Source organism: Saccopteryx bilineata, unplaced genomic scaffold, assembly GCF_036850765.1.
Source record: "Saccopteryx bilineata isolate mSacBil1 unplaced genomic scaffold, mSacBil1_pri_phased_curated manual_scaffold_23, whole genome shotgun sequence".
In the NCBI taxonomy this organism is placed as follows: Eukaryota; Metazoa; Chordata; class Mammalia; order Chiroptera; family Emballonuridae; genus Saccopteryx; species Saccopteryx bilineata.
In genome coordinates, this window is record NW_027095449.1 from 624,429 (window position 1) to 635,160 (window position 10,732).

Below are 10,732 nucleotides of genomic sequence, written 5' to 3' on the forward strand. Positions count from 1 at the left end.
CTGAGACTCTGGTTTGCTGACTACTGATCTTTAGAGTCCATAGTCACATGAGCCTATTCCTTATAATAAATCATGTGTGCCAATCCTTCATAATAAATAAATATTTTTATAATAATAAATCTCTTTATATATGTGTCTACATACACACACACACACACATTCAGTGTCTGACCACTCCAAAATCTGTGTCCTGAGTGGTTCTAATATTTGCTTTGTGTCTTCAGGTTGTATTTTTTCTTCTACCTGTTAGCATGCCTTGTGATATCGACAGCTGGATATGACACGTCAGATACTAGGAGCTGAAGTAAATAGGCCTACAGTGTTTTGTCTCACCTGATGTCAGTGAGTTTCCCATAGGACCCATGTTTTTGAGATTTGAAAACCTTATGATTTCTTTAACTTTTTTTTAAAATTTAGAGTTGACATTCAATAGTATATTAGTTTCAGATGTATGGCATATTAGTTAGATGTTTATATACCTTAGGAAGTGGTTCCCTGATGAGTCTGGTACACACCTTACACAGTTATGACAATATTAGTGACTATATTCCCGATGCTAAACTTTCCATTCCTATGACTGTTTTGTGACCATCAGTCTGTTCTTCTTAATCCCTTCACCTTTTCACGCAGTCCTCACTCCCCCAACCCTCTGTCAACTGGCAGTCTGGTCTCTGATGCTGAGTCTGTTTCTGTTTTGTTTGTTTGTTTTGTTCTTTAGATTCCACATATAAGCAAAACCGTATGGTATCTGTCTTCCTCTGACTTATTTCACTTAGCATAATATCCTGTAGGTCCATCCATGTTGTCGCAAACAGTAAGATTTAATTCTTTTTTAGGGCCGCATAGAATTCCATTGTGTACTCAATATAGAAAATTTTACTGTCAATTTTACCTCACTAAAGCCAGAAAATAAAATAAAATAGCTGGAAAATATTTAAAAATGAAAACCAAAAAACAATATAGCCAAAGTAATTGGGTTAATTATATAAAAGATATATTTATATTATAAATTATATATAAAATTAAGTTATAGTCACACAATGGAATAGCATATAGCACTGAGAATACACAATCTACTTCTACATATTATATATAACGTGAACAAATCTCAAAATGAAATAAGCCAAAAAAAAAAAAAAAAGCCAGATACCAAAGAATACAAAGCCCATGATTACATTTATATAAAGAACAATAACAGCTAGAATTAATCTATTCTATTAGAAGTCCAGCCCAGAGGTCACTGCTGGAGGGAACAACGTTCTGTTTCTTTACCTGAGTGCTGACTCCTCAGTTGTGCTCAGTTTGTGACAATTCAGAGAGCTGCAAACTTACACAAGCCCTTCCTTCTGTGTACATTACACTAAAACAAAAACTTAAAATGAAAAAAGGAGATGGAACACACAAGCACATAGATAAGAAAAAGTATGTAATATACGTGAGAAGGAAAACTAGCATAAAAATGTCAGTAAATTCATAGTGCACTGAAGAATTTATTCAATGTAGATTATTTTTAAAGCCCCTGTAATTTTTTATTTTATACTAAAGAGGAAACTCAGTTTAAAAAAATGCAGATATAAATACACCTATAAGTACAGCCAATTTCCAGAAGCACTAACATAATCTCATACAATACAATGAGCTTTGGGTTTGACATAGATTACATTATATTTGTTTTGCATATCAAAATTAGGAAATAGGTCCCTGTTAGTACTGTGATACGGAATGCTGTATTTTTAGGGACAGACTACTGATATTAAGCAGGAGTTGACTATGTTGTGTTGCACTTTAAGCACACTTAAGGGACTGCCCAGTGAAGGACCAGAAGAATTCAAGACAAAGTGATACAGTGTGTGACAGAGTGGTGTTCACACACATCCTGGTCTCCCTGGTAGTGAGGTCAGGACCCTGCGATTACTCCTCATGGAAGGCTGGAGACAGAGAGCAACATGTGTCTCGGCTGGTCTGTGAATTTAAAGGCAATCTAGTTTCCTATTCTCTCTCCCCTGCTGCAATGACTATCAGATAAACAAGGAACAAGAACATTTGAAGGATCTCCCCTTGACTCTTTGATTTAATCTTCCTGAGTGTAGACATTCCCAGCTATTACCCTAGACACTACCTAGATCGTCATCTCCGAGAGGTGTGTTCCCTGGAATGACAGGGCTGGACAGGAAAGGGAGACAGGGGTCCCAGGGAAGCCAAGAGTGAGCCATTTCACATTGCTGTGAGGGTTGGTGACTGTCACTCTCCATCTGACTGGGACAACACAGCTCTGTCAGGCTCCCCCTCTGTCTCACTCTGTGCTGTCCCCTATCAGAGGTGTCCCCTGACCCATGCCTTCCTTCCTCCCCCATGTGACTGCTTTCAGAACACTGGCTGCCTGTGATGAGGTTGGCTTCCTTCCCAGGGCGCCTTGGCATTTAGGCACACGTGTGCCAGTGAGGGCACAGCCCCAGTGGGAAAGAACTGAATGAACCAGCTTCCCTGGGGGCCTGCCTGGCTTCCCTGTCTAGCTGAAGTCATTTTCTGTATTGACAAGAAAAGATAGTCTGTCCGCAGGATAGCAAATCACTACTGATTACACCTCCCATGTGAACTGTTTGTTTTGCTTATGTGGCATAAGTGGGAATGTCAGACTGACACACGGTGGGGCTCTTCTGCGGAGGGGAAGCTCAGCAGAGGTGAAAGGAAGAAGACTGACACGGGTTTCTGTTTTCTTTTTCTCTGGCGCTGAGCTGGGAGGTCACCAGTTTGAACGGGGAGCAGACTGTGTCTTTTATCAGGTAAGCCCACCTTCTGGGAAAGTTGGGAAAGTTGTGCAGTCTAGTTCCCAGGTTATGCTCAAGTAAAATTATTTTAAAGAACACATTCACCCTATTTTAAGGGAAACGGTTTAGAGTGACTTCCTTCAGCATATGTGAAGCCAGTTTACAGGAACTGTGAAGGTAATATAATTTAGATTACACATAACTGGCAGAGGTTCCTTAGCCAATGACTAGCCCTCACTGGAAAGAGTTTGGGCGTTAACATGTGGCCAGGGTTTCTGTGCCTTTCACTTTGGAGGTGCTGCCGGATCCAAACAAGACACTCGCTGGGTGACTTTGGGGAAGTGACTTGTTTGTTCACCTTGTCAGCTATGTGTAACAATATCAGGCATGCCTGTGAATGTACTAGAAAAATATAAGGGTCTTGCATGATTCAGAACTAAAAGTTAATAGGTTGTTTTTGCTGTTTTCTAGGTCTCTGGTCTCTCTGTCCCTCAGGATCAATGATGGACCAAAATGAAAGCAGTCACTCAGGTATGGAAGTGACTTTACCTGTGCATGCTTAATTTGCCTTATTCTGTGCCGATTTTATATGCAGATCATGCTATCCTCTCTAAGCAGAATGCAAGCTATTAGCTGTTTATTCTTAAGGAAGAATCATTTTACACTGCCCTTTCCAGTATACCCCTGGTCCAGCCACTGTATTGGCTGTTACGACTACACCCCTGCCCAGCTGAGATAAGGGGAGCGCTCCCTGGCCTTGGAGTAGAGTCAGGGTGCTTAACCCACCTGGGGGTGCGACCCACAGTCTTGGCTCCGAATCTCCAGTTTCAATAAACCTGGTCTTCCGGAGGGCCAGGCGGAGTGATTCAGGCAAGCCTTGCACGATGACACCCGTTTCTAAGTCCCTCTCCTGCCCCACCCCACCCCCAGTATGTTTTCTAGGATCCAACGTGGTAATACGCTGTAGTCCTAGCGAAAGCCAGATGTTCAAAAACCATGATTAGTTTCTTTTATTTGATCATGGAGTTAGTTTCTATTTCCCAAATTCAAAATATCGCGAGTATCTTTTCCATGAGTGAGGATAACTCCTGATCATTAAAAATATTCTATCGGCATAATCAGTAGAATAATCACACTTGTGCTTAACAGGGCTCTGTATGAAGAACCAGCCTGGCTGGGGGTCAGAGCTGAGGATTATCCTGGTGGGCAGAACAGGAACCGGGAAAAGTGCCACCGGGAACAGCATCCTGGGTAAGGGAGCCTTTGCGTCCCATCTGTGCGCCCAGCCCTACACTAAGACCTGCAGCGCCAGTCGGGGCAGCTGGGGCAACAGAGAGCTGGTCCTGATTGACACGCCAGACATGTTTTCTGGGCCCGGCCACTCTGATGCCCTGCACACAGAGGTGCACAGGTGCTACCTGCTCTCAGCCCCGGGACCCCACGTGCTACTCCTGGTGACGCAGCTGGGCCGATTCACCAGCCAGGACCAGCAGGCCGCGCAGAGGGTGCGGGAGCTCTTTGGAGAGGATGCCCTGGGACACACAATTGTCCTCTTCACCCACAAGGAAGACCTCGCTGGGGACTCCCTGATGGAGTACATCCACGACTCAGACAACAAAGCCCTACGCACACTGGTGGCAGCGTGTGGGGGACGAGCTTGTGCCTTTAACAACCGAGCAAGAGGGAGTGAGCAGACTGACCAAGTGGGGGAGCTAATGGGTGTGATTGAGGGTCTGATGATGGAGAAGAGGGGGGCCCACTACACCAATGGGCTGTACCGCCTAGTGACAGGACCAGCGTGTGGGCCCGAGCAGTCAGAGGAAAGAGTAGAGGATTTCAGAGGGGCTCTTATACAGCACATGGAAACTCAGAGACGTCACACAACTGTGGCCAAAGAGAATTGCTTAAAAAGAGTCCTAGACAAAATATTAGTGTGGATTCTATTTTATATTCAGTTGTTTGTCAAATTGATAATTCTGTTATTTTTTGTATTGCTCAGAATAAGCAGGTTGTTTTACTGCTTACTCTGTAGCTTGTGCAGTTTAGTCTGTAGCTTACCGTTAACTGTGCTCAGAATATTAATGGTAATTCCTGGACGGAACATTGGTCCAGAATGCAAGAGTCCTGGAGTACGGTAATGGACCAGTAACTATCACTGTGATATAGAGGGTGAGTCACCGGACCTCCTCTATACACTGCGGCACCTGACATCAGTAAGTGCTTCAGATGCTGCAAAGTGTTTAAACCTTAATAGCACTTCATTTATCAATGAACAAATTATTATAAAAGTTACTGTTTGTTTTGAAATATTATACAAAATCTTTTTGAAAGCTGTATACATACAATTTCTTCCATTTGCAAATGTCTAAAGCCAGTTTTATGTTCTTAGATACTAATTTCCTTCTTTAAAATGCTATGATTTCTATTGAATTAAATAAAGATAAAATTTCTACTGAATGTAATAACAATAATGAGTAACCTGTAAAGTTCCTGAAATCACATCTTTAATTCTGTCCTTTCAACAATGAAACCAATTATGCCCACTAACGACACACAGACACACTAACACAACTGGTGTCTGTCAGGGGCGTGTGTTCATTCGTACACACGTTAGTGGGCCCCTGCACAGCTGATCCTCCATCGTGGTCAGTGGTCACATTCAGTCCTTTTAGTAGATCAGTCTGGGGGTAAATTCCTTCCTTTGACATGCCAACAGTCAGCAAGGCTCAACAACAAGCGAAAGGTGTACACAGCCCACACAGGTAGCTCAAGGGCCCAGCTTGGGTGATTGAGGAGGCTGTGCTACTGGACCCTCCAGAACACCTACTACATTAGGTCACTCTGTCATGCCTGGAATACATAGCGGCTTTACCTGTTACATAGACTTACCTAATCAGACACAGGGAGATGGCCAAAATGAGACGACAAAGGAACATGTCCCAAGTGAAAGAACAGAACAAAGCTCCAGAAGAAGACCTAAGCATATTGGAGACAAGCAATCCACTAGAGTTTAAAACATGAATTATAAGGATGCTCAGTGAACTTAGTGAGAACCTCAAAAGCATGAAAAAGGACCAGTCAGTAAGGAAGGATACACTAACTGAAATGAAGAATAATTTACAGGGAATCTACAGTAGAGTAGATGCAGCTGAGATTCACGTCAGTAATTTGGAATATAAGGAAGCAAAACAGCACCCAACCTGAATTGCAAAATGGAAAAAAAAATCTAAAAAATAATAAGGACAGTGTAAGGAGCCTCTGGGACAATTTCAAGTGTGCCAACATTCACATCATGGGGGTTCTGGAGACAAAGCGAAAGAAGAAATTGCAATCCCATTTGAAATAGATAATGGCAGAGAACTTCCCTAATTTGGTGAAAGAAATAGACATACAAGTCTAGGAAGTGCAGAGACTCCCTAACAAGCTGAACCCAAAGAGACCTATACCAAAACACAGCATGATTACAATGCAAAAGGTTAAAGACAAAGAGAGAATCTTTTAATTAATTAATTTATTTTATTTTATTTTTTTGGAGATAGAGGCAGAAAGAGAGAGAGAGAGAGGAACATCAAGCTGCTCCTGTATGTTCCTTGACTGGGGATTGAACCCACAACCTTCTTGTTTCAGGATGATGCACTTAACCGACTGAGCTAACTGGCCAGGGCAAAAGAGAATCTTTAAAGCAGTCACTTTCCTACAAGGGAGCTCCTATGAGGCTGTCAGATGATTTCTCAACAGAAACTTTGCAGACCAGAAGGGAGTGGCAAGAACTGTTTAAAGTGATGAAAAGCAAAGGCCTACAACCAAGATGATTTTACCCAGCAAAACTATCAGTTAGAATTGAAGGACAGATAAAGAGCTTCCCAGACACAAAAAAAGCTAAAACAGTTCATTACAACCAAACCAGTATTATAAGAAATGTTAAAGGATTTTTCTTAAAAAGAAGAAAAGGTAATAAAATATAAACAATAACATGGCATTAAATATACACCTATCAGATATTGAAACTAAAATACAACATAAATGAATAAGTACAACAGAAACAAACTCATAAATACAGAGAACATTTTGAGAGTTGCCACAAGGGAGGAGTCTTGAGAGGGTGGGTGAAAAAGATGATGGGATTAAGAAGTGCAAATTGATTGTTACAGAATAGACATGGGGATATTTATATACAGCATAAGGAATACAGTCAATAATAGTCTAGCCCAGGCCAGTTGTCTCAGTGGTAGAGCCAACTGTGTGTGGGAGTCCAGGGTTCAATTTCCAGGCCAGGTGCACACAGAAGAAGTGCCCATTTGCTTCTCCACCCTTCCCCCCTCTTTCCTCTCTGTCTCTCTCTTCCCCTCCCACAGCCAAGGCTCCATTGGAGCAAAGTTGGACCGGGCACTGAGGATGGCTCCATGGCCTTAGCCTTAGGTGCTGGATTGGCTCCAGCCACAAAGGAGAAAGGCTCCCGAAGGGCAGAGCATCGACCCCTGGTGGGCATGTCAAGTGGATCACAGTCAGGTGCATGTGGGAGTCTTTCTCACTGCCTCCCTGCTTCTTCCTTCAGAAAAATACAAAAAATAAAATAAAATAATAATATTCTAATAACTATGTATAGTGTCAAGTTATGTAATGTTTAATTGCTGAGGTGTACACCTGAAACTAATATAATAGTGTATGTCCACTATAATTGAAAAATAAATAATAATTTTTAAAAATTAAATAAATAAAAATCTTAGTTCAACAATGAGATTGTTAGATCATATTCTAGTTGTTTGGTGAGTTTATAGCTATAAGCCAATAACTGAGAAAGCAAACAATTTTCTATTGTAATACTTCATTGCTAGAAATGTGTTGGATTTTTTCTTTTAATTTCTTTCTTTCTTTTTTTTAAGTGATAGGAGAGGAAATAGTGAGACAGACTCCTACATGCACCCAACCAGGATCCACCCAGCAACCCTAGTCTTGGGCTGATGCTCAAGTACCGAGCTATCTTCAGCGCCCAGGGCAAATGCTCAAACCAATGAAGCCACTGGTTGTGGGAGGAAAGAGACAGAGAAGGGGGAGAGGGAAGGAAGGAGAAGCAGATGGTTGCTTCTCATGTGTGCCCTGACTGGGGATTGCACCTGGGATGTCTGCATGCCACACTAATGCCATATGCCAGGGCCATATGTGTTGGATTCTAAAGAAAGATGGTCTTTGGGTTGATAGTACTTCCTCTTCTCAGGCTTCTGACCCTTGAATAAAACATTTTTTCTTATGCAACACTTGTCTCTCAAGGACTGGCTTTCAACTTGACAGGCATTCGAATCTGATTTATTTAATTTTTTTAATTGATTTTAGAGAGAGAGGAAGGAAGAAAGAGACAGAGAGAGAGAAACATCAATTTGTTGTTCCACCTATTCATGCTGTCATTGGTTGATTCTTGTACGTGCCCCTACTGGGGATCAAACCCACAACCTCAGCATGTTGGGAGGATGCTCTAATCAAATGAGCTACTTACTTGGCCAAGGCCCATTGGTTGTTTCTTGTATGTGCCTTGACTGGGATTGTAACCACAACCTTGGTGTTTTGGGTTACATTCTAAACAACTGAGCTGCCTGACCAGGGAGGGGTTTCTATTATCATCCATAATAAAGATGTGAGGGTCATACATATCATTGTGGAGTCCTGATACATCAGATTATTTACTACTACAATGATTTACTACCAAAAAGATAAGTGAAATTATATTGAAAGTAACACAGTTTCCAATTTTTTGGCATGCATTATGGTTCATGCCTTTCCAAAATGAAGTAGGAATTTGGAAAATCACATGTAATGTCTTCTACCTGGGTTCTTATGCAAAAACAAATAAATAAATGGAGTTCCTCGGTGCTCTTGGAGAAGCAAGAGAGCTGCTGGTGCTTTGGCAGAAACTGCCAAGCACCTCGGTTAGACTGGAGCGGCTGGACCACCGGTATTGCCACAGGATGGGCTTTCCCAAGAAAGTTCTTCAAGGGCACATCATTAGGAAATAAGATGATCCTTAGGTTGTGTAAGCAATAAATAAATAGGTAGATAGATAAATAATAAAGATTTCCTTATTTCTGTTTCTGAATGTGACAGACGCTTAAAGAAAGTCATGATCCTTATCCCACCCACACAGAAGACAGGGCTGCCCGCATGCACGGCAGGACCTCATGGGATTAAGGGTCCAGGGAGGCTCAGGATGGGCTACCACGTTAGGGTGGGCTGAATCTGCAGGGATCCATGCAGGGAGGGATTCCTATAACTACCTGAGGGGCCCCGGAGTGGCCAGTGTTGCGGGGGGACAGATGATTCTTATATTTAATGATGGAAACAACCTTGTGGGTGTTAGGAATCATTAAAATTAAATTCCTTTGATTTGAAATGCAAAATAATCCACTGAGCGTTATGTGATATCCAAAGGATAATAGGTGACAAAAGCAGAATGGGAACTTATTTTTCCCTACCGGCCCCAAGGCATTTTCACGAATCCAAACTTCCCATCTGGTATAAACTGCTTCTGTACTCACCTGCTTATCCATTTTATACTACCTGTATGTCCTCAAATACCATAACTTACTCCTTCTTCTTCAATTTTTTTTTTTTTTTGACAAACACAAGGAGAGAGTCAGAGAGATGGATAGATAGGGACAGACAGACAGGAACGGAGAGAGATGAGAAGCATCAATCATCAGTTTTTCGTTTTGGCACTTTAGTTGTTCATTGATTGCTTTCTCATATGTGCCTTGACTGTGGGGCTACAGCAGACTGAGTAACCCCTTGATCAAGCCAGTGACCTTGGGTCCAAGCTGGTGAGCTTTGCTCAAACCAGATGAGCCTGCACCCAAGCTGGCGACCTTGGGGTCTCGAACCTGGGTCCTTCGCATCCCAGTCCGATGCTCTATCCACTGCACCACCACCTGGTCAGGCCATAACTTACTTCTTTGAGAATGAAATTACACCACTCTACTAAGACAAAATAAACTATTTTGATCAGCTCTAAAAGAAAATGGCATGTCCTAATATATTTTATATATTTAAAATTAAGACACTTTCTGAGGGAGCTGATGAGAGTACAACGCCATGAGCTCGGTCATGTTGAATTAACTGAATCCCCAGAGCGTTTGTGAATTGTACCTTCCTCAGTGTCCCTGCCCGGGTCTCACTTTTACTAACATTCTGTGTTAGGTCTAAAAAGAAGATATATGGGCTTCACAGATAAAAAATTCTAGTGCAAGGAAACATCTCTGCAAAATAAGATAAAAAATATCTCCAAATAATCAAAAGCACAAGACTAAGTTTACTGGTACTTTTCAAGGAGTTTATGCCTGTTTAGTACAGAGATCACCATAATACTTGTCTGTCTAAATTGTTGAGTTTTTAAAAGTTTTGTGGCAATATTTTGGTATTTTACCTACTTACAGAAAGTTCTCAGACAGCTTTCGTCACCGGATAACAATTACACAAAGAATGGCATGAAAATCCCAGTTATTTGTCAGTTGGCTGGAGAAAAGAGTCAAGTTTGGGTGCTGGATGATTAATACTGAGAAAATATTAATAGTGATGATGGCAGGTGTTTACCTAAAATGCAAAGAGAGGGACTAAATGTCATATGACGTCCCAAACCTGACTCTCAAAATGTGTTATCAATGATTTGAATTATATAATATCACAGAGGGTTAACAGTTTTTCCTCATGGTCAATAGCATTACTTTAGTGACTTTTTCCCTCAGAAACTTTGATTCTGACCTTTTCCCCTTTGTCTCATTATATGATACAGTGCCTGGCATGAGAATGGGGTCAGCAAATGCTTAGAAAGTGAACATTGACGCTGACTTCCCGTACCCAGTCTATCTATGTACTAGGTTCCTAGGCACCAGACTTCTGACCACTTTCTGAATGTTCTAGCGCCTGCATCTTATAACACAGCTGCAGCCTACCACTGCATTTACTAAAGTGTTCTTTTA

The 10,732-nt window shown here is 41.7% G+C and overlaps 1 protein-coding gene across 4 annotated transcripts; it reads left to right on the forward strand.

Annotated features, from left to right (window-relative positions):
- The first annotated feature begins 2,451 nt into the window (after positions 1-2,451).
- Positions 2,452-5,192, forward strand: LOC136318253 (GTPase IMAP family member 2-like). 4 transcript variants are annotated; one of them, XM_066250640.1, is made up of 3 exons: positions 2,452-2,783; positions 3,240-3,299; positions 3,918-5,191. In XM_066250640.1, exons 2-3 carry the CDS (start codon positions 3,269-3,271, stop codon positions 4,904-4,906), a joined length of 1,020 nt encoding a protein of 339 aa, XP_066106737.1. In that variant the 5' UTR covers positions 2,452-2,783; positions 3,240-3,268; the 3' UTR covers positions 4,907-5,191. The 4 variants fall into 4 exon arrangements, with proteins under 4 accessions (XP_066106737.1, XP_066106736.1, XP_066106739.1 ...); XM_066250639.1 differs by lacking the exon at positions 2,452-2,783 and adding an exon at positions 2,998-3,095 and having other exon boundaries at positions 3,918-5,192; XM_066250642.1 differs by lacking the exon at positions 2,452-2,783 and adding an exon at positions 3,046-3,136.
- Positions 5,193-10,732: the final 5,540 nt, after the last annotated feature.

What these genes read in the sequence shown, in the direction of transcription:
- LOC136318253 (XM_066250639.1), top strand. Translation starts at nt 3,029, where the DNA reads ATGTGGCCAGGGTTTCTGTGCCTTTCACTTTGGAGGTGCTGCCGGATC. An exon ending in CCAAACAAGACACTCGCTGG is followed by an intron (nt 3,096 to 3,239) that starts GTGACTTTGGGG and finishes GCTGTTTTCTAG; the next exon opens with GTCTCTGGTCTCTCTGTCCC. An exon ending in AAATGAAAGCAGTCACTCAG is followed by an intron (nt 3,300 to 3,917) that starts GTATGGAAGTGA and finishes TGTGCTTAACAG; the next exon opens with GGCTCTGTATGAAGAACCAG.